This window comes from Zootoca vivipara, chromosome 16, assembly GCF_965207765.1.
Source record: "Zootoca vivipara chromosome 16, rZooViv2.hap1.1, whole genome shotgun sequence".
Taxonomy (NCBI): domain Eukaryota; kingdom Metazoa; phylum Chordata; class Lepidosauria; order Squamata; family Lacertidae; genus Zootoca; species Zootoca vivipara.
In genome coordinates this window covers 24,995,418-25,019,430 of record NC_142599.1, presented here as the reverse complement: position 1 = coordinate 25,019,430, position 24,013 = coordinate 24,995,418, and the positions used below count along the sequence as shown (strand labels likewise).

At 45.7% G+C, this 24,013-nt stretch overlaps 1 protein-coding gene across 12 annotated transcripts in view; it reads right to left on the bottom strand.

Annotated features, from left to right (window-relative positions):
• Positions 1-24,013, bottom strand: part of MEF2D (myocyte enhancer factor 2D) — a 145,291-nt gene that overhangs the window by 55,510 nt on the left and 65,768 nt on the right. For all 12 annotated transcript variants that reach the window (XM_088659088.1, XM_088659087.1, XM_088659090.1 and 9 more), the window contains one exon: positions 8,967-9,269. In XM_088659088.1, the coding sequence (XP_088515214.1) occupies positions 8,967-9,020 (54 nt within the window). In that variant the 5' untranslated portion in view covers positions 9,021-9,269. The remainder of the gene's footprint in view (positions 1-8,966; positions 9,270-24,013) is intronic.

The following is a 24,013-nucleotide window of genomic DNA, read 5'->3' as shown; positions in this document are numbered from 1 at the left end:
TTGGCCACTGCAGGAAACAGGATGCTGAACTCAATGAAGCCACCTTGGTCTGATGGGGCAACCAGGCTCTTGCTAAGCTGCAGAGAACAAGTGGTGGTGTAGTGGTTAGAGTGTCATGCTAGGACCTGGGAGAGACCAGGATTCAATTCCCCACTCAGTCAGGAAGCTCTCCAGGTGTAAATTTAGGTCAGCCACAGTCTAATGTGCCTCACAGGTTTGTTGTGGGGATTAAAGGGGGGGACGACGACGACCAATTGTATACCATATTCAGCTCCTTGTAGAAAAAGGAGAAAGATAAACACCATAAATAAAATAAAAAGTATGTTCTTAACAGCTAGAATAGTGCAATGGAGGTCCATCCTATCTATGCATACGTCACATTCATATATTAGTTTGCTGCTGAACAGACTTCCCCAACCAGCAACTTCTTTCTTCACTGTTTTTTCAGTAGTGGTGAAGTTAGGGGCTGATCGATATGCAGAAGCAATGGCTGGGGCTGATGAGAGCTGTCTTGACTAGGGCTGATGGGATCTGTGGTTCAAAAGGGCTGTGCTAGCTGGTGATTGGAGTCCAAAACAGCCTGTCAAAACACCTGGAAGCCACCAGGTTGGCCAAGGCTGCACTAACCTCACATCTGCAGCAACACAGCCAACTCTTAAGGGGTGGGAGGGAAAGGAAGAGGGGAGGGCAAGGCAGAACAATGATAAAAGGCTTTCACTCAGTTTGGGGCTAAGATAGGATTTAGTCAGGCCTCTTCACCCTCATCTGGCGGCATTAACCTTTTAAGATGAAGAGGGTAATCAAATCTCCTTCTCCAGGGTGTAAGCCGTGTGCACCAAGGACTGTGGAAGGAATTACTGGACCGTCCAGGCTGGCATAACTGAAGGAGGATTTCTGTCTCCCTCCCAGCGCATCAAGGTACCAGCCGCTTCTCCAGCCGGTCGGCCAGGCCCTGAGGACCAGTGGACTGATCTGCAATGGCAAATCCCCTCTGCAAATCCCTGTAATGTCATTAGGGGCTATTACAGGCTCGGCATCCTTGCCTTTGGCTTCTGCCAACTCTCCCAGCCCGGTGAAAAACCACCCGCTCATGTCCCGTGCAGGAGGGGCAAATCCAGTGCTGGAACAGGACATCATCTAAATGACCCCTCTTGACCAGGGACAGCCCTGAATTTCTGGGATCTCTTGCAGATAAGCACCACTGTCTTATATCTTGATTTGTGGAGATGATGTGGATGCTTTTAGAAAACACAGACTCCGAAAGCCTCTGTCCTTCTGCCTTAACTTGTCCCCCTGCCATCCCCAAGTCTGTAGAACAGGCATCCCCAAACGGCGGCCCTCCAGATATTTTGGTCTACAACTCCCATGATCCCTCGCTAACAGGACCAGTGGTCAGGGAAGATGGGAATTGTAGTCCAAAACATCTGGAGGGCCGAAGCTTGGGGATGCCTGCTCTAGAAGTTAAATCTCTTGACAGATGTGCAGATACCCCAGGCCCAGGGTAACCCACATATAGGAGATCTAAGGCACAGGGTTGGATCCAATAAAGTTAAACTCAGAGTAGAACTAAGTTAGCCCTGTCCATTATTTTCATGGTTCATTTTGTGCCACTGGTAAGGTACACTAGGAAAAAATCTGCATGCTTTCAGTACACTTTGTGGAGTTTGTGCTGGTTCTGCACCATTGTCCTACATCTGTGCAAAATGGGCTACGGCAGAATAAAGGAGTACATTGAAGGCACATAAATATACCTGCCCAACCTCAGATTCTGATGGTTTGTGTGAGTGAAAACACACTGCAAGGTGGCTGTTATGAGGTTTTCCAGCAACCTTTAGAATGCTTTCAGTACTCACTGAGAACCAGCCACATGCAATGTCTCCCATGGGAGCATTTCTGGCTCTGAAGACACTGCAGTAAAAGCAGGCCACCAGGTATGCGAGTCGAGCACCTTGCGGAAATTAAGCAGGTCTGGCCAGTGCCTGAATGGGTGACCGCTTGGGGATCACATGCACACCACTTTGGGTTCCGTGACTGAAGAACAGCTGCAGACGAATGTAACAAAATAAATAATAAGCCAGGCCCTTTAACCTGCTAACCTGAAGAAGCCTCTCTAACACATTTTCATTCAACAGCTCTCTCCCGCAAAGCTTAGCTGCACAAACAGCAGCTCAATGGAAAGAGATGAGAAACAGGCAATCGATTTGGCCCTGCACTCTGACACAGGATGCTTCCCCTCCTTTCTGACGGGATTGTGGAACCTGGACTCAATCAAAGCCCCCAAAGAACTGGAAAGTATTTTCCATTCACTTTTACTGCTTCAAATAACCATGGAAAGACATACATCCAGCTTGTCCTTGGCACCTAGCGCTGGCCTTCCCTCTGTTGCAAAGCATGACCACTCCAATAAAAAGTTCCAGCAGCTTTCTTAATAATTGCTAATAGGAAGTTTCCTGCTAGCCTTACAAGAACCAAACCAAACAAAATGCTTTGAACAACTGGGATGCTTTCACAATTTCTTCTCCTCCTCAATCACCCCTTCCTCCACCATTTTTTTGTTTTGTTTTTAAATACACTTTTATTAAAATATTTTCTTGGGTAACAACAGTACATACAGAGTCTCTGTTTTCAAGCCATAGTATCCTTCAAACAAGTCAGTCATATTCAGAGTGACACGTTACTGTTACAGGCAAAATGGCTCCCCCAAACTTTTAAGAAGTAAAACTCAAAAGACCCATTGCTCCAAAGGGAACAGGAAAACCACTCCAACCGAATTTGCCTGCCATCGTTTGTTATGGGCAGCATAAAGTTCTGTTTGGAATTAAGTGCACTGAAATGGGTGTGTAAAAAAACCAAAACTCCCCACCAAGAAGACAGCTAGAATATGATGCAGGACTAAGGCAGGGGATCTAGAAGCCTGCAGTTCCATTCTTGCCCCTGCCAGGAACTCACTACGGAAGCCCCCTCTTCCCCTTAACCTCATACTCATGGCAGACAGGAATAATAGAATCACAGAATCTTAGAGTTGGAAGGAACTCCAAGGGTCATCTAGTCCAACCCCCTGCAATGCAGGAATTTCAGCTAAAGCATTCGTGACAGATGGCCCTCCAACCTCTGTTTAAAAACTTCCAAGGAAGGAGAGTCCACCACCTCTCAGGGGAGTCTGTTCCATGGTTGAACAGCTCTTACTGTCAGAAAGTTTTCCCAAATGTTTAGTCGGAATCTCCTTTCTTGCAACTTGAAGCCATTGGTTCGAGTTCTACCCCCCCCCCCCCAGAGCAGGAGAAAGCAAGCATGTTTCATCCTCCATGTGACAGCCCTTAAGATATTTGAAGATGGCTATCATATCTCCTCTCAGTCTCCTCTTTTCCAAGCTAAACATACCCAGCTCCTTCAAGCGCTCCTCGTAAGGCTTGGTTTCCAGATCCCTGATCTGGACCTCTGCACACATTCCAGTTTGTCGGCATCCTTCTTAAATTGTGGTGCCCAGAATTGGACACAGTATTCAAAGTGTGGTCTGACTAAGGCAGAATACAGTGGTACTATTAGTTCCCTTGATCTGGACACTATACTTCTGTTGATGCAGCCTAGAATAGCATTAGCTTTTTTTTTTGCTGCTGCATCACATATTTACTCATATTAAGCTTGCGGTCCACCAAGACCTCTAGATCCTTTTCACATGTACTGCTAGTAAGCCAGGTGTCCCCCATCTTATATTTGTGTATCTGTTTCTTATATTTGTGTATAAGTGCAGAACCTTACATTTGTCCCTAACACCATTGCCCTACCGCACAGCGTAGTTGTACTCAGAACTAGATCATGCAAAATTCCTTGAACACTCTCAAGTGCTGCATGAATGCCACATGGGATCGTTATTACGGTTGCCATTCAACTGAAACAAATCTTAATGGAAGAATCACGTGAGTTTTAATTAATTTATTCAATAATAAACTTGCAAATGAACAAAATGCTTCCTTGCTGCAAATGAAGAAAGCTCCATTTTATTTTTTATTTTTTAAAAAGCTTTACTTTTGATAGTACATGCACTTGTGGCAGCAGGCAAGACAGTTTCCCTCCTGTATGTGAGAGAAGGGGGAAACAGAGGGCAAGGAGACAATGCCTCATTCAAGATGGGCGCCCATCATGGGTTTGCCAGTCCTTTCATTAAAAGTAATAAACAATTTAATTTGGAAAATGTCTATCTGATTAGTTTGGTAGCACCTTATTTAAATTTTTAAAAATCACGCTATGTTGATTTATCAAGTAACACCCCTAATTATCAGCAAAAAGACAGACACCAGCACAGGAGGCAAGGTTTCCACCCAGGAGATTTATTCTGCTCCTTCCCTTGATTCTTCAGTAGGCTTGCTCAGCTCTGAGTTTTGGTTAAACTTTTCTGTAATGAAAATCTGGAATTGAAAGAGTGCCAAGTTTGCTGCAGAGTTTCCAATTCCTTCAGCTCAGTTCCTTCTTCCATTCTGCAGTTAGTGCAGAATGCAGCCACAAGAATTTATTTTATTATGTGACACATATTCTATGGAATCTACTGTTGGTGCCTATATGTTACCAGGCCCACATCAAAGTGCTAACATTAACTTATAAAGCCCTCAATAACTTGTGACCTTGATATTAGTCAGAGCACCTCTTTCCACATCAGCCAGGTTGGGCCTAAAAATCAAGAGGTGGGGGCTGCTTCCAGCCCAAGTAGCTGATGCTGCCCATCATGGGGAACCTGTAGCAGGGCCTTCTCTGTGGTAGTGCCCCATGAGTGGAATTTTCTCCCCTTACAGGCGTGAATGGCTACAAAACTAAAAGGTTTCTGATGCATGGTGAAGAACCCTTGGAAACTGTGTTCCAAAGCTGTTAGAAACCACATGTAACTTAACGTCAGCCTTTAATTGACTTTGCATTTTCATATACTGTAGAATGTTGCTATCATAGAGGTGCTTTAATTGTATTTCATTTCTGTCACACAGAGCTACACAGAGGGATCAATTGCTAAAACACTCTGGGAATTATAGCTCGGTGAGGGGAACAGGGGCCTTCTAACAGCTCTCAGCACCGCTAAGAAACTACAGCTCCCAGAATAGTTTGAGGGAACCCATGAGTGTTTGAAGTTAAATCATAGAGCTTTAAATGTTTGATGTGAATGAGGCCTAAGTGGTTCCTAACCTTGCACAAGTGCCTTGTGGGGTGGGAGTTGAAACTGCAAGGAAGAGGCCTCAAACAATTCATCTACACCCTCCCAAAGCAGCTCGAGAGAAGTCCTTAACACTAGAGTTTGCCTTTGTACATGTGAATGTAGCCTTATCGCTAACCACTCTCTCCTGCCCTTGGGCTTTGTCAACAGTGGAGTCGAGGGGAAGGAGGGCTGGTGTTTTAATTTCTTGAAATGGGATTCATAGCTAGCTCTCAGGTGTTTATTGAAACAACCTCAGTCTGCATCAAGGGGCCGTTGCCAAGAGAACAGACCTGCTGGGGAGCTGGAAATCGAACTAGGCCATCTGTCACGATGGGTTAATTTTAAGACCTCACAACCTTGAGGGTGGTTCCCTGAAGGGTAGGAAAGTATTTGCCGCAGCAAATTTGCTGCCTGCCAGAACAATCCCTCTGCTAGCAATGGAACAGCAGGTACCTCATTCCTTGTTGTTGTTGTTGTTGTTGTTGTTGTTGTTGTTGTTGTTGTTAACAATCCTCTACCCCACTTCAACAAGCATAGTGCAGGACACTGGTGAGGCAGGGTGCGGAGTTTTGGTGCTAAGAAGAAATTGGTTTTTTTAAAAAAGCCTTCAGGATTTCCAGGTCACCTCTGAAAACCCCGAATCTGCTTGCTTAGGTGTAGTCGATTTTATCCTTGCTTTTAAGTATGCAAGTTACAAGTCCTCATGGTGCAGAGTTAACAAACAAGGGAGTTGATGGAGGCCAAGCCACCCTGGCCAGTGGGAAGCAGATTAGAAATTGCCTAAATGTCAAGTTCATAAAGACACAGTGTTTTATTGTACCTCCTGGTGTATAGCCTGCTCCACCCCAAGGACAGAGGGTGAGCTAAGAAGCACAAAAACCCAATTAGGGCAATTGTATTGGCACTCAAAAGCCACCTTGAATAAATATATAATCAACTGAGCTCTGATTCTGGAAGGTGGGGCTTAGGAGGACCTCCAAGGTAAGGAAATTGTAGGGTTTAAGTAGCCAAGGACTCCACCCTAGGCACGCGCGCAGGGGGTGGGGGCACATTAACACCATATATTTAAAACGCTATGTTGCCAGTTTAAATTGTCATGGCTTCCCCCAAAGAATCCTGGGAACTGCAATTTGTTAATGGCTACAATTCATAGAGTCTTTTAACAATCAATCCCTCTTCCTAAAGAACTTTGGGGATTTTAGCTCTGTGAGGAGAAGGGGGCCCATCTAGTCCAGCATCTTGTTCTCACTGGGGCCAACCAGATGCTCCACTGGGAAGCCAGCAAGCAGGACATGAACAACTATGGTACTCTCCCCACTCATGTATCCTAGCAACGGGTGTTGAGAGGCACGCCGTGTCATTACAGGAGCAGCCTGTACTGCATTGTCTTTACAGTGCCTGTTGTAGGCCTTTCTTTCCCCACTTTTTTTCAGCAAGCCTTTTAAATGAAGGTTGTTTTTATCCCAGTCTGTATCTGCATTGGACTTGAAATGGTTTCCGTTACCAATGTTTTTATGCATTAGATATTTTACCCAGTCTTCAGCAGAAGGCCCCAAGGCAACAACAACAATTACTACTACTACTACTACTACTACTACTACTACTATTCTTATTATTATTAACAGCATTTTTAACCTACCCTTTCCTCTAAAGAGCACCAAGTAGCTCCCACTTATTTAATCCCCACAACAAGCCTGTGAGGAAGGTTAGGCTGAGAGGCATTGACTGGCCCAAGGTCACCCCCCCCCCCCCCGTGCGTGTCATGGCCAACAAGTGGGGATTCAAACCCTGGTCCCTGCCAGGTACTACCGGTAGTCCGACACTCTTACCACTGCACCACACTACACAAGCAGGACATTAAAATCAGTTAAAACAATTTACCATCAGGAGGGGGTCTAAAACACTATGACATGTTTTAAGGGAAGTAATTTATAAATGAAACAAATAGATAAACAACACTAGCCACCAAGGCTAGTGGCCACCGGTGGCCTTATCCTCCATGAATCTGTCCAACCCCCTTTAAAGCCATCTTAGTTGCTGGCTGCCACTGCGACTTGTGGTAGCCATATTGCTGGCTACTGGGTTCATTCCTAATATTTTAGAAGTGCAGGTTATGAAGAAGCGGCTGAAAGAGCCTGGATGGTTTATTTCAGCGCTTGACAGAGATGGTGTAGAAAGCAAAACCCCTCAAGCCAAGCATGCCTACCACCACAAACCTTTGATTCTGGGCCATGACTCTGAGATGTCTGTCCTTTCCCAGTGCATACCTGCCAAGTTCCGGCCTGAGAAATAAGGGACTGGACCGGAAGTAGCAGACCGGAAGTAGCGTTGCCGCCATTTTGGAACTGGGCGGAGCATGCTCAGAAGCGACTTTTGATGCTGCTCTGCCCTGTTCCAAAATGGCCGCCGCACCAGAAGTCGCGCTGCAGCCATTTTGGAACTGGGCAAAGCAGCATCAAAAGTCGCTTCTGAGCATGATCCGCCCAGTTCCAAAATGGCCGCCGCACCAGAATAAACCGGGGAAAAACAAAAAAATCTGTTTTTTCGGCTGGGGACAGCTGGAAAAACGGGGGTTTCCCGGGGAATACGGGAGACTTGGCAGCTATGTCCCAGTGACCTTGACAAGGAAAAATAAAGCTTTGAGGCTTGAAGCTAGACCTGGCAACGTACTGATGAGTGTTTTTCGGGGGAGATAGTGGCCACATTGGCAATACACACATAAAGCACTATGATACCACTTTATACCGTCATGGCTTCCCCCCAAGAAACCTGGGAGCTGTAGTTTGTTAAGTGTGCTGAGAGTTGCTAGGAGACACCTTTCTCCCTCACGGAGCCACATTCCCAGAATTCCCTGTGAAGAGGGATTGATCGTTAAACCACTCTGGGAATTGAAGCTCTGGGAGGGGAACTGGGGGGTCTTCTAACAACTCCCAGTGCCCTTAGCAAACTACAGCTCCCAGTGTTCTTTGGGGGAAGCCATGATGGTTTAAAGTGGAATCAGGGTGCTGAAAACGTGTAGTGTGAATGCGACCTCAGTGATTTCTGGCAGGAAGTTCCATCCCAGAACGCACAAGGCCCCTGATTTGAGGCCACCCCACATCTTTCCAAAGACAATTTTGTGGCATATTGAAATCTGTGGAAAAAAGGCGAAAGATTTATACGATCTGAGGAGAAGCCAGAGTCTATGGAAATCTATGGAAAGCATCAACTTGCTTTGCTGTGGGGGACAACAAACTGTGGTGTGAACTGCTCCCCAGATGCGCACATAAACGTCCACCCTTTGCTCCCTGGCTTATAAGACCACACTCTATAGTTCCTATGCTTCATCCACCATTACAGCTGCTCAGATCCAGAGCATCTGCTTGGTATGAGGCCCCAGGTTCCATCCCAATGGTGCCTTCAAGGAGGCTTGAGAAAGACCCTGCCTCCAGCCTGGAAGACCCTGAAGAGCTGCTCCCAATCAGTGTAGACAATACTGAGCTAGATGGGCCAACAGTCCAACTCAACATAAGTCACCTTCCTCTGTTCCACCCCAGGCTCAGGAAAGAGACTTGAAAACCCAGCCTGGATCCCAAGCAGCTCCAAACCACTTACCGTAATTGATGCACCACTCACAAGAGTCTGTGCTACTGAAAAGCACAGGTTCAATTTCAGAGTCAATTTCAAAGCAAGGGGAAAGTGACATCCCCTTTGGGACTCTGCAGAAATTGCAAATTCTCTCCACCACCCATACCTAAATAGAGAAAAATTATGATGTACAATTTCTATCCATTTAATGCAAACTGACCTGCCGGTTCCTCTCGTCCGTAATCCTCTGGATCTGGATCTTTTTTCTCCCCATCTTCTCCTGAGATCCTCACGGTGTAATTTTTTAATTTCCAAAAATTAAAAAAAAAAGGAAAACACCTTGTTTTTCAAAGTGCTGTCATCCAAAAAATCGTTTTAAAAAAACAAAAAAAGTAGAAAATCACAAAATAAAAAATCTAAGCACAAAAAAAGGTTTGTTGCCGCTTTTTAGTTCATGGTATTCCACTCGTCTGTGCAAATCCAGATGCGTTGGGAATTTGTGATGAGGTTTAATAAAAGAAGCCTACCAAAAAAAGAGGGGGAGAAAAAGAATTAACACTATTGCTTTTTTCTCTTGTTATGTGGTACATTCAGAAGTATATTGGGGTCAGCAGCAGCTTGCAGGACAGATTTACATTGAGAAAATGGGGTGGGGTGATTAATCTGCATACATCACAGACACACTTCAGGGTTCAGTGGACCCTGATTTTAAATGAAAGGTAGGGGTTCAAAGAAGAAGAGTTTGGATTTGATATCCTGCTTTATCACTACCCGAAGGAGTCTCAAAGCTGCTAACATTCTCCTTTCCCCTCCTCCCCCACAACAAACACTCTGTGAGGTGAGTGGGGCCGAGAGACTTCAGAGAAGTGTGACTAGCCCAAGGTCACCCAGCAGCTGCATGTGGAGGAGCGGAGACATGAACCCAGTTCCCCAGATTATGAGTCTACTGCTCTTTACCACCACACCACATTGGCTCAAAGGTCTGCATGTGCCAGACAGAAGAGCGTATCAGAACCCTGCAACCTGAGATGCTGCCTTTCTACCTACAGGGGTAAGTGTTAACACATCTGGATGTGCTTTATGAGGAATGTTGGAACAGCTGCTTGGAAGTCAGGTGGTCTTCTCTAGAAATGAGATTAGTACCTTCATAAAGCCCCACATACCTTGTGTTCCCATGACATTACCAGTAGTATTTTAAAGAATAATATATTATGGCATAATTTAGCTGCAACAGACAAGGTCAGCAACGCTTCAGGAACCTGTAGAATTTGAAAGCCACTTCAACCCCCATTTGACCATGACAGTAGTATGGTAGTTCAAAAAATTATATTTCACATTCATAAAAATGTACAACGATGCGTAAAAATGAGAAACTATTAAAATGTATATAAAAATGGCAAAACAGCACCATTTAAGGCAGCAAAATGGCACCAATCTGTTCTGCCCTAAAAGCAACTGAACTCAGAAGAACCCAACAGCTCAGTTCTGGAACACATTTTTCTGGAGCCCTCCCCCTTCCCCACCCCCAGGGAACACCTTATGGAAAAGTTTCCACACAACACTTTGTCTTAGAACAAGTCCCGAAAGTGTCAAGGCCATAAACAGGAAGCACTCATTGTACACCTGGAAGACCCAGGGACAAAAGAGACATAACAAACAACTGAATCATTTTCCCCTTTTGCAACTTCGAGAAAAGCAGCTCTTTTAAAGAAAAATAAAGAAGGGGGGAAGCATCAGTGCCTGACTCCACATTCATAGCATACATTTAAAGCCTTATGATACTACTTTAAACAGCCATTGCTTCCCCCAAAGAATTCTGGGAGCTGTAGTTTGCTAAAGGCATTGAGAGTTGTTAGGAGACCCCTCCCAGAGCTTCAACTCACAGACTGGTTAACAATCCATCCCCTCTTCCCAAGAAAATCTGGGGATTGTAGCTCTGGGAGAGAGTGTCTCCTGATTCAGCCCCCTTAATTATGGCTCCCACAAATCCTTGGGGGGGAGGGGGAGAGCCATGGTTGTTTAAAGTAGTAGAATGCTGCTTTAAATGTATGCTGTGAATGTGGGCTCAATGTGGTATGGTGGTTATTACAATGGAGATCAGAGTTCAAATCCTACTTGGCCCTAAAACCCACTGGTTAAGCATGGACCCCCCCTAAGCCTAAACTACTTCAAGGGATTTCCAGGGGGGCATCTAGTTTTTACATGTCACTTTGCATGAAAACTAGCAAAGACTCTTGTGGCACCTTAAAGACTACAGTCTACTTCATCAGGTGTAGGAAGTATTATCCTGTATTCAGGTATATGTCTACATCGTTGGGGGACAGGGTTGTAAGCCAGAGGGAAACAAGTTTTTAAAATGTAAGAACTTAAGAATGTTTTGGATCGGCCAAGGGCCCATCTAGTCCAGCACCCTGTTCTCACAGTGGCCACTCAGATGCATGTGGAAAACCCAGAAGCAGGACCCAAGTCAAGAGATCTCCTGCGCCTTCCAGCAACTGATATTCAGAAGCGTTGCTGCCTCTGGCCATGGAGGCAGAGCAGAGCCATCATGGTTTGTAGCCTTTGATAGCCTCCCCCCCCCCATGAATTTGTCCAGTCCTCTTTTAAAGCCATACAAGTTGGTGGCCATCACTGCCTCTCGTGGGAGTGAGTTCTATAGTTTAACACTGTGCTTTGTGAAGAAGGGCTTTCTTTTATGAAAAGCATGCCGAAGAGTTCCGATGCTATCACTTGTGGATCGAACTGGGACAAAGGATTTTTAGCGTACTGTATGTGTTAACTGGCTTACTGATGCCAGGACAGGGTGTGTCATCAAAAACTGCTGGGTGATTTACCACTGCAAAGAAGAAGTACATAATTATCTCTGTAAACTTCTCTGCCTTTCATTTCCCTCTGATCATGCCCCATAACAACTCAATCAATGTGTTGGGGGTGGGGTAGGGAAGAGAAGAGAAGTTGACCAGGGAGTTCAAAGCCTATAATTTCTACGCTGCAGCTGTGAGCCTTCCTTATATTTGCTGGCGATAAACCACGGTCACTGGGACCTTTGCACTGCGATGAAACAATTCTGCAACTTCCCAGGATTGATGGCTCAACACAACACAAACTGGCAGCTTTTTGGAAGGTGGGAAGGAACATGTGCAAGTGTGTAAACTGTAGCAGGAAAATGGTACCCTCTAAAAGGGTCCAACGCACCCCCTACTAGCAAGAATGAATTTTTGATGGGAAGAAATCACTTACTTACTTACTGTTATTAACCACCACCACCAGACTATTGCAAGTCTACATACATTTTAAAGCAAAGTCAGAAAACATGGTTTTTTTGCTTCTCCCCCCACATTCCTATGCTGATTTTCCACTTCCTGACCCCGCTTCCTTCCCTGGCCCAGCCGTCTTCTGAAATTTCACCAGCATGGTGTTGCTGCCCACACCTTGGCGCCTGCCTTTGCTGTCTTGAGGACTAGAAGCTTTTAGTTGTTTGTTTGCTTTTTTAAGCACCTTTGTGGCATTGGTGATGCCAAGCATTGGCACAGCAATCCAAAGGAGAAAGGCTGGATGAAGATGTGGCTTTTAGAAGCCCAAACAGCTCAGGAGCATCATTAATCCATGCCCTCCTAGTTGCTGGAAACTAGATCCTGAGGCCACCCAGTGAAATATGGACAATTCTCACACTCTAAAGATCAGTATTGGGACTGGTGGTGCCTTTCAGTCGCCCTAAAACAACCTGGAGAGAAGGATGAACAATGAGACAGCCAAATTTACAGATGACTGGAGAGGCGGAGGATTGGACTCTGAGATCTGGATTTCCTATCTGTGGTTTCAAGTTGCTTCAAACTGTTTTTAACATTGTGTTTCAATTGTTGCAACCTAGCCTAAGGGTGAAGGGCAGGTAAATAACAACATCAACAACAACAACAAATTGCTTAATGCTATCTGGAGCCACACATGGCTTTACCTGAGGGGAGGCAGGGCTTTCTCCAGCAATTAGTCTCTGGTACCCCTGCCAGGGGAGAATGCCTCTTTCTTTCTTTCTTTCTTTCTTTCTTTCTTTCTTTCTTTCTTTCTTTCTTTCTTTCTTTCTCTCTCTCTCTCTCTCTCTTTCTCTCTCTCTCTTTCTCTCTCTCTCTCTCTCTCTCTCTCTCTCTCCCTAAATTGCTGAAAGACGTAAGGGGCAAAACAGAGAAATAAAGATGTAGGCAGCTGGGATGCATGGATATAGATAGAGAGGTCACCATGGTAACCATTACCATGGAGCAATTCTTCTCTCTCATATACAGTGGTACCTCAGGTTAAGTACTTAATTGGTTCTGTTAGTCCGTACTTAACCTGAAGCGTACTTAACCTGAAGCGAACTTTCCCATTGAAAGTAATGGAAAGTGGATTGATCCGTTCCAGACGGGTCCGCGGAGTACTTAACTTGAAAGTACTCAACCTGAAGTGTACTTAACCCGAGGTATGACTGTATACAGTGGTACCTCAAGTTACAAACGCCTCAGGTTACAAATGCTTCAGGTTACAAACTCCACTAACCTGGAAGAGTTACCTCAAGTTGAGAACTTTGCCCCAGGATAAGAATGGAAATTGTGTGCCGCTGGCGCAGTGGCAGCAAGAGGCCCCATTAGCAAAAGCACGCCTCTAGTTAAGAACAGTTTCAGGTTAAGAACGGACCTCCGGAACGAATTAAGCTCGTAACTAGAGGTATCTTTCTCAGCCTCCTGCATTCCCTTACCTCTCTGCACACTACATAGAACTAGCATGGTGTAGTGGTTAGAGCATCGGATTAGGAACCTGGGAGAGACCAGGGTTCAAATCCCCACTCAGCCATGACACTCGCCATGGGCCAGTCATTGCCTTTCAGCCTAACCTCCCTCACAGGGTTGTTGTGGGGATTAAATGAGGAAGGGGACAACCATGCATGCCATCTTGGGACTGCTTCGTAGAATAGGTAGGTTATAAATACAATAAATAATAGTACTGGTAATAACACAGAGATTTGGCAGCACCAAGTTTTTGAGGGGGTGGGCTAAAAGCCACTTCATTACAAGACTTTCAATGAGGCAGAAGATATGACCACCAAGTAACTGAACAATGCAAGCAGAAAACTGTGTAAGATGCACAAATCTTTCTCATTGCCCTTCATAAACTATTTTGCCCGTCAGACCCAACAAGACCACCAAATTAATGCAAGAATCAGGGAATCCACAAAATACAGCAACCTCAAAATTTACTGCAGTGTAGATGTGGCCTAGTGGACAGAATGATGGACTAGGACTGTGGAGACCCATGTTCAGCCATGACCTTAGGGTGAAGGGCGGGTAATTAAGTAAATAATGAAGATCACTGGGTGTCTTTATGCCAGTCACTGCCTAACCTACCTCACAGGGTTGTCGTGAGGATTAAGGGGGTGGAGGGTAGAACCTGGTATGCCACCTTGAGATCACTGGAGAGAAAGCTTACGAAGCATGTCATTAATAAATACATCACACAGAATGTAGCACCTCTCTGCAAAATTTTAAAGCACGCAGCAATGTGTGTTAGCAACAAATGTTAGCAATGGCCATATTGCTCTGTCATGAACAGGTCAGTGAGTCTTCACCACCTCAACTCATTCTTTGAAGGAACTGGAGCAAGCAGTCAAGCGCAAAACTGCAACCTTGTCTTTCAGGCTCAGATTCTGGAAGGACAGGAACTTGCTACTATGTATTTTGATTTTGGGTTGGGAGGGAGTCCAAAAAGAGGCCACTGGGGCAGCCAGGGTGGTGCAGAGGTTAGTTAGACTAGGACAGTGATGGCGAACCTATGGCACGCGTGTCAGACATGACACGCAGAGCCCTCACTGGCCCATTCGCGCTGTTGTTGTTGTTTCCCCCCCATTTGTTCTCCCACTCCTCCTCATGCTGTAGCTTGTCTCCTCTGTTAAAACTGTTTTTTGTTGTTGTTGCTGCTGGTAGCCAGAGATTGGTTTTTTAACCCTTTCTGTGCTGTTTTTCTTGCGCTTTGGCAGACGATGGTTGGGTGTAACAGCGTTCGTTTTTTAACCCATTCTGTGCTGGGGTTTTTGGCACTTTGGCAGACTATGTCGGTGCTGCGTGTTAGTTCCAGCGAAGGTATTATTCGTCATTTATTTCTGTTCTCTTTCCCCCCAAAAAAGCACAGCAGCTTTGCCCCCCCCCCAAAAAAAACCTCCAAAACTTTGGTCAGCGGCTCCCCCCAAAAAGCTCAACAACTCTGAGCACTTTGTGATAAATAAGGGGTTTTTGGTTTGGTTTGGTTAAATAATTAGTTTTGGGTTTATTAAATACAGTTATATATTACAATTATACATTTTGTTATTTAAACTATAAATATCACGAAATTATGGTTTTTCTCTCAAAGTGACACACCACCTGAGTTATGCTCGGTTTTTTGGCGAATTCTGACACACCAAGCTCAAAAGGTTGCCCATCACTGGAATAGGACCTGAAAGACAAGGGCTTAAATCCCCACTCAGCCGTAAAGCTCACTGAATCACTCACTCTCAGCCTAACCTACCGTACCTCCCAGGGTTGTTGTGGGGATTAAATGGGGAGGGGAGAACCATGTATACCACCCTGGAACTCCTTGGAAGAAAGGGCCTTCTCGGTAGTGGCACCCACCTTGTGGTACGCCCTCCCCTCCAATGTCATGGAGATGTTTATACGACTTTTAGAAGACATCTGAAGAAGAGCCCTGTAGAGGGAAGCTTTTAATGGTTGAGATCTCATTGTGTTTTTATCGTTTGTTGGAAGCCACCCAGGGTGGCTGTTGCTGTTGTTGGATATAAATTCAACCAAGAAAGCAGGCAGGGACTTCAGACTAGAAGTTTATACATTTAGTGGAGAAAGTGGATAGAGAAAGGTTTTTCTCCCTCTCTTGTAACATTAGAATTCACAGATGTCCAACGAATCTGAATGTTGGAAAATTCGAGACAAAAGCAGTCTTTCACACAGCGTGTAAGTAAAACTGTGGGACTCACTTTCACAGGAGGTAGTGATGGCCACCAGCATAGACGGCTTTGAAAGGAGGTTAGACAAATTCACGGAGGAGGAGGCTATCAAAGCTTATTACTCATCATGGCTGTGTACTTCCTCCAGTCTCAGCCTCCGTCTGCCTCTGAATACCCAGTTGCTGAGAAGTACAAATGGGGAGAGTGGCTGTTGCATTTGTATCCTACTTGTGAGCTTCCCAGAAGAGACACCTGGTTTGCCACTGTGAGGATGCTGGATTAGATGGGGGCCCCTTAGGCCTGATCCACCTCTAAAGCTCTTCCTGGATTCTTGTGCTAATCTGATGAACCAGGGGTGGGGGGCCAGAACCTCTCATGGATCAAGAGCTGAACCCAAAATGGTGCTACCTGGTATTGTTATGGGTCGAACCTGAAAGAATCTGGAGTTTGCCGAATCACTCAGTTTTGGGGTGGGGAGGGAGAGGAGTTGCAGTCCAAAACATTTAGCAGGCAACACGTTTGCCAAGGCTGGTGAAATGGTTGAGATGGTTTGGTTTTTTTTTTTTTTTTGCAGGCTTCAAAAATGGAAGAACTAGCCTGGTTTGCCCCCCCCCCCAGCAACCCGCGCCTGAGCCAAGCAAGCTGCCGCCTGGTGCACGGCACCACAAACCTTCTCTGTGAAAACCATTATGCACAAAGTATGATTATCCCAGCAATTAGCAGTCAAGTCAATTACATACAAGCAGGTGCTCGTTAGCACTGTGCCTTGTAATTCATACCCGACTCCCAATAAATTGCCTCAAATTGAAGAGGGGGAGAAGAGTTTGCTTTCTGCAGTGACGGGGGGGGGGGGCAGGTGGAAAGCGAGTGAAAATTAAATGAAGCCACTGTGTGTGTGTGTAAAAACCCACCCTCTTTTGGAATACACTTTTGCAAAAGTAAAAAGGGTGTGAGCAACAGAAGTGCTTGGTGTGTGTGTGTGTGTGTGTGTGTGTGTGTGTGAGAGAGAGAGAGAGAGAGAGAGAGAGAGAGAGAGAGAGAGAGAGAGAGAGAGAGAATTTTTTTTTAATTGCAGCATTAACCATGAGGAACCATGTGAATCCAACCCGGGAAATCTGAACTGGGAGTGGGGAGGGAGAGAGGGAGGGAGGAGAGAAAATTCCTTCACCAGCTCAATTCCTGTCATCATCCAGACCTTGAGCCAGGAGCACAATCCAGACATGTCCCAAGGGGAACATCGACATGTTTCCACTGCCCTGTCCAGATCCTTTTGTGACCAGCCCTTGCCCAGCTGATCCCGTTTCCCTTTCTGCTTAAGAAACAGGAACGCTCAAAAGAAACAAGGGGCAAGCTTTTTGCCAGCCAGGCCCTTCCACCTGGGATAAACAGCCAGAGTCCCCTCACTCAACACCAGCAGGCGAGTTCTACCTGCAGGAAGCTCAAATGATAGGACAAATTCCACCAGGTCCCCCCCCCCCGAGGAATTTAAGCAAGGGAGGGGAAATAGAGGAGAGAGAGAGGACACACACACACACACATATATATGTTATATTCCTGACCCAGATTGAATCATTCCCTGGAGAATATCAGATACCAGCTGTGGCTTCACAGCCCCTGCCAAATTCTACACTATGCAGGTTGGGGTGAGCAGGAAGGGGAGAAGTGCAATCCTTAATATGTCTCTTTAAAGGGGGGGCAAGAGGGGGGAAATTGGGCAGCTGGGGGCGAGAGGAAGAACCCTTTTGTTCCTGCCACTGCTCATTCTGCTCTGCCCTAAACGCAGTGGCTAGGGGTGGGTACAGGAAGATTGCCCCCCCCCCAAAAAAATATTTTCCCCAAGTGTTTCCAGGTGGGTAATACATTGAGGAGGGAGAAGACAACTGAATTGGGAGGGTGATCTGGATTTAGGGGGTGGAGTATTAATTTGCGAGACTGCATTAATTTCAGATGACTTCATCTAGACATGATTTAGGGGGGCATTAAAATAATGGGAAGGTGGTCGAAAGGCAACTGACGCAGGCTTCAGAGGTTTTGGAGTTGGGAAATTTATTGGGGGTGTGTGTAAATGAATCAAAGCACAACTGATTTGATCTGGGTGGGGGTACAAATTAATTGCAGGATGAACTGGATGAGAAGATTAGTTGCCTTCCCTTCTTTGAGATTTAAATTCTAAATGTGCCTCTATGCCTATGTGTGTGTGTGGAGAGAGATAATTTGCACACTGAAATTTTTCTGCAATGTGTGCTCCCCTCTTCTTTCCCCAGCATGTCCCCCACCTCTCCCCCCCCCCCCGCTCCCAGGTCATATTTCTCACAAGAACTTCCTCACTTTGGAAAAAAATACTATCACTTTCTTTTATCTGTCCTCACTCTGCAAAAAATCCAGGCACAATGAAAAAGAGATGCAACATCAACTCCTGCAATCAGCAGATGGCACATGCTTCTGGACTGTCTGGGTCATATGTGGAATGCACATGCAGAAGGTTCTGTGCATGCCTCAACTCAGGATCAACTCGGTGATCATGCCCTGGAACTTTCCTGCTGCAAACCTGGCAGACTGAGCTCTAGATCTACAAGTGCACCACCTATAGGGTTGCCAGACTCAATAGAGGACAGGACTTCTGCGCATTTAATTGCCCTGCTCTCTTTTGAGTCTGGAAACCTTAAAGAGAAACCAGCAGACCCTTTGCTTGGAAATTAAAGTCCCGTCCTGTATTGAGTCTGGCAACCCTAAACACCTAGGCTGCAGTAACAGCCTTCTCGAGCACTTAGGCCCCATCCTCACTACACATTTTAAACAGTTTAATATCACAGTCATGGCTTCCCCCCGCCCCGAATCCTGGGCGCTGTAATTTGTGAGGGGTGCTGAGAGTTAATAGGAGACCCCCTATTTCCCTCACAGAGCTACAATTCCCAGGGTTCCCTGGGAAGAGGGATTGACTGTTAATCCCCTCTGAAATTTATAGCTCTATGAGGGGAGCAGGGAGTTTCCTAATATGTAACTCTCAGGTTCTTCTTCTTCTCTGTTCAGAAATGACCCCAGGTTTCTCAGACTGCTAGCACAGTATACCTGTGCACTCTCAAGACACAGGCCAGCAAGTCTTTGTATCCCCTTTTTTTTTTCAAACGGAAGAAGGTGATCACTAATCATTTACAGTACTTAGCCCTTATGGCAGGGAGGAAGGGGAGTTTAATCATGGCACATTTTACTAAAGCATATTTGGGGGAAATCAGGTACCATAGCAACAAGCTGAGAGCAGCAGCCAAGCGCCTGTCTATCCATGGAACTTCCAAGTTTTTGCAGAACACAGAACAGGCACCTGTTTCAGCATACATTCGGGCAAACTAAATTAATAATACTAATAACATGAAAATAAAACAAAACCCATCATCATCATGGTTCTGCTCTGGTCAGACCTCACCTGGAGTACTGTGTCCAGTTCTGGGCACCACAGTTCAAGAAGGATACTGACAAGCTGGAACGTGTCCAGAGGAGGGCAACCAAAATGGTCAAAGGCCTGGAAACGATGCCTTATGAGGAACGGCTTAGGGAGCTGGGTATGTTTAGCCTGGAGAAGAGAAGGTTAAGGGGTGATATGATAGCCATGTTCAAATACAGTGGTACCTCTACTTAGGAATAACTCTACTTACGAATGTTTCTACTTACGAATGGAGCTCCGTCCGTCATCTTGGATGCGGTTTAAATAGGATTTTTTTCTACTTGCGAATTTTTAGATAGGGTTGCTTCGACTTACGAATTTTTTTCTCCCAATGCATTCCTATGGGATTCAACTTACAATTTTTTTCGACTTACAAATGTGTGTTCGGAACGCATTAAATTCATAAGTAGAGGTACCACTGTATATAAAAGGATGTCATATAGAGGAGGGAGAAAGATTGTTTTCTGCTGCTCCAGAGAAGCGGACATGGAGCAATGGATTCAAACTACAAGAAAGAAGATTCCACCTAAACATTAGGAAGAACTTCCTGACAGTAAGAGCTGTTTGGCAGTGGAATTTGCTACCAAGGAGTGTGGTGGAGTCTCCTTCTTTGGAGGTCTTTAAGCAGAGGCTTGACAGGCATATGTCAAGAATGCTTTGATGGTGTTTCCTGCTTGGCAGGGGGTTGGACTGGATGGCCCTTGTGGTCTCTTCCAACTCTATGATTCTATGATTATCCATCTTTGCTTCTACTGCCCAGGTAAAGGCATTCAGATCAGCAAGCGGAACCAAGACACTTTGGCCATGATGGTAACGCAGACGAAGGCTTTCCCACTGCTGGCACCAGTCTTGGGATGGGGTAATGTTTAGTGGGATTTTGGGGGGGTGTTGCTGTTACTGATATTAAATTTTGTATCTTTATCTTTAGATCTTCTTATGACTGACGTGGAAATTGTTCAGTTTGGTAGTGTACTTTTTAATGCGTTTTATTTATTGTTTCTGACCATTTTTGAAATGTTTGAATTATGTACAGTACATCTTCTCATGTTGCAAGCCACCTCGGACATGGTTTCAGCTACGGAAAGGCGGCGTACAAATACAATGATGATGGCAGTGGTGATGCTGCAGAATGCCCTCTCTGATGAAATGTGAGAGGCCCTATCACTGCCTCCTGTGGGAGTGAGTTCCATAGTTAACTATGCCTCTGAGTGAAGAAGAGCTGTCTTTCGTTTACCTGCCCTGAATTCCATTCCAACAAGTTCTATTCGCTTTCTCTGTGGTATGCATCATTTTATAAACTCATCTCTTACTCGCCTTTTCTCCAAACTAAGAAGTCCCAAGTTCTGCAACCTTTCCTCATCCATTCCTGCCCTTCCACTCCCCGTGGAAGGGGGAACTGCCAGCTGGCAAGAAGGCTACTGACTGCTTGCCAGAGACGGTTTTCTCACCCTGCATTAGCCCAGGAAAATGTAGAGTGGGATAGAGAGAACAGAGGTTAGGGGGGGAGGAGAAATAGAGGGTTTTTTTATAGTCTCAGGGCAAAGGAGGACCTGGAAGCAATTATGACAAGCAATTTCCCAAGGAAGCAGGGGCCATCATCAAACGTCTTCAAAGCGATGGCCCAGGCCCAGGCAAGCAGGAAAAAAAGAGAGCAAGGAAACAGCTCAAGATGCATTATTGCATGGCTGGCCCATGCAATCCCTCTTTCCAGCTTCAACATAAAAAGGGACAAATCAACACAACACCACTCAATATATGGAAAAAACATGGTTAAGCCATAAAGGAGCTGAGAAGCTGCTGGATCAGTCCAAAACCATACCGAGTCCAGCATTTTGCTTCAAACATTTTTGCTATCTCTGGAAACTCCCTAAAATGCAACAGCACTCACTGTTGCTTGTCCCTGGCCCCCAGAAACTACTGTTCAGAGGCATCCAGCTGCTGAATATGGATATGGAAGTTCTCTTTAGCTATCCTGTCTACCAACTGTTAGTCCTCTCCTTGTCCATGAACTTCTCAGCTCCAAGATAAGTTCATAACCACAGACTATCCTGTACAGAAGGAGAGAAGGGGCCTGTATCAAGTCTGCTGAGAAGCCAGCTGCCCCAGGTCCCTCCTTCCCATCAAGTGGGAAAGGAATTAAAGAAGGGAAGCAGAGCCACACCATCAGCACAGTTGAGACTTTTAGGCCCTCTTCTCTTTGTGCGGCTTGTACAACAGAAAATCAAGATTTAAACAAGACTCCCTAACGTCCACAGGTTACTGAACCATATTCCTGCACTTAGGGGGCTCTCCCTCAGAAAAAGAAAAACCAGATATTGGGGAGGTAGCAGAACAACTCCTACTTAACAAAGGGAAGTTTCTATTGTCAGCCACCAGTGGACTGAAGACTGTACCACCCTGTCTGTATCTGAACCTACAGCAAACCTCTTGAAACAACTGCCTACATCTGCCTTCTCCATGCTGGTGCTCTCCACACGCTTGGGGCTACAGCTCCCACCATGGCTCTGCTAGCTGGGGCTGATGGGAGTTGTAGTCCAAAATATATGGAGTTGAAGGAGCCTGGTCTGCATGGACATATTTGTGCGACTCAGTTGGATAGGGGCCAAACCACATGGGTATTCTTGCTTCGTTTATCCTGTGAGCTGAAGCCTTTTCCTCCGCTCTCCATTTTCCTTTCCCTTCTTCTCATTTTGTTGCATTTGATGAAAGAGGTATGAAAACCGAAAAGCTCAATAGAAGCATACATTAAGGAATAGGGGAAAATATTTCATTTCTGCCCTGAAGACAAACAAAAAAGGGTGGATAAGCAGCAGCAGCTGACTCAAACAGAATCCAAAGTTTCCAGGGATTTCTTGTATGATCCATTTCTTGTACCATAACCCTGTGGCCTTCTTACTGCCACTTTTGGTGTATCTGAAACATAGTCCAATACTTATTTAATTTCATGCAATTTATATACCACTAGATTGTAAGAAAGAAAAAACAACTTTCAGCTTCATTGGATGCCCCATCAGCCCCAGGCAGCCCAGGCAATGGTCAGAGATGATGCAACTGGTAGTCCAACAATATCTGGAGGGTGCCAAATTGCCTACCCCGATGTAAGAAAATAAGACTGGGCAACTGCCGGTGAATGTCTGTATTTCATCTCCAAGAAGCATTCCACCACCAGTCCAAAGGTACAGTGGAACCTCGGTTTAAGAACACCTCGGTTTACGGATTTTCGGTTTATGAACGCCGCAGACCCATCTGGAACGGATTAATTCATTTTCCATTACAGTACTTTCAATGGGAAAGTTCGCTTCAGTTTATGAACGCTTCAGTTTATGAACAGACTTCCGGAACCAATTACACCCATGCTTCGGGTTAAGTATGCTTCAGGTTGAGTACTCCGCAGACCCGTCTAGAACAGATTAATCCACTTTCCATTACTTTCAATGGGAAAGTTCGCTTCAGTTTATGAACAGACTTCCGGAACCAATTGTATTCATAAACCGAGGTACCACTGTACCAGCCACAAGCCAGGTGATTTGCGTCCTTCAATCAACCTGCACTAAATAGAACTTCCTCTCTAAATGGAGGGAAGCGAGGGGCCATTAAGCTTGCAGCCTCCACCCACACGCCTTTCAGCACCCTGCAGGGCATGAAATAACCAACTGCCATCTCTCTCTGCAAGAAGGTGGTGCTGAAAGATTTTCTCCCTGTCACTAGCCTCACAGTGGAAATTCAGATCCCTGATAATGAGGAGGTTCAGCATGGAGGATGAGAAGTGTCCTCATTAAAAGAATTACTAAAGAGAAAAATGAAAACCTCTGCTCCTCCAGGTTACCTTATCATCCTCAGCAGGATTTTGCTCTCAATTCGCCACCAGATTTTGCAAAAGTGGAAATGGTGCAAAAAGTTGCATTGGCAGGAGCAGGATTTTTTACAAGTGTTCGGCTAGCATGAAAGTGAATTCTGTGAACCTGGCAGATGCAGAAATCAGATCTGGAAGGGGCCAGGGGAGAGGGGGAGCCCCCTCCCCAACCCGAGCTGAAGCCAGTGAAGTGCATGGAGAGGAAAATGGACAATTCCCATCAGGATCAGGCCTAGGTTCATCCTGGAAGGCTGAGCCAGTGTGGCATAGGGGTTGGAGCAGGCACCCCCAAACTTCAACCCTCCAGATGTTTTGGACTACAATTCCCATCATCCCTGACCACTGGTCCTGTAAGCTAGGGATCATGGGAGTTGTAGGCCAAAACATCTGGAGGGCCGCAGTTTGGGGGTGCCTGGGGTAGAGTGTTGGGCTACAAACTCTGATATGCCAGTCACCACCCTTTTCCTCCCGCACTCCCCTGCTTCCCAGTCTTGGATCCATGGACCAGGCACCCCTGGCCACAAGGGACGGCTAGAAGGATCCAGACAAGCAAGGCCAGGCTGGTTGTGTCCCAGGAAATGACCTGGTCAAGGCCAGGAAGTATTTTCAGCCAGAGTGTTTGGGTGCGCAGGCAGCAGCCGGGTCAGATTGCTCTAAAAACACAATATGATGTTTTAGGCAGCTGTGTGATGTTTTCTCCCTTTTTGGATCAGGTCTCCTCAGGGACAAAGAGGCAAGGTCTTAGCCGCCTCCGCTTCTTCTTCTGGGTCTCCATGGAAATGCCATAATGCCTGGTAGCAAGGACAAGGCACCGCCCGTATGAGGAAAGGTTGCAGTGCTTGGGACCTTTTAGTTTAGAGAAAAGTCGAGGAAGAAGTGGCATATAGAAATAAATAAAATTATGCCTGGCATGGAGAAAGTGGATGTAGAAAAGGGTTTTCTCCCTCTTTCCTAGCACTAGAACTCAGTGACCTGCGGTGAAGTTGAATGGTGGAATATTCATGACAGGAA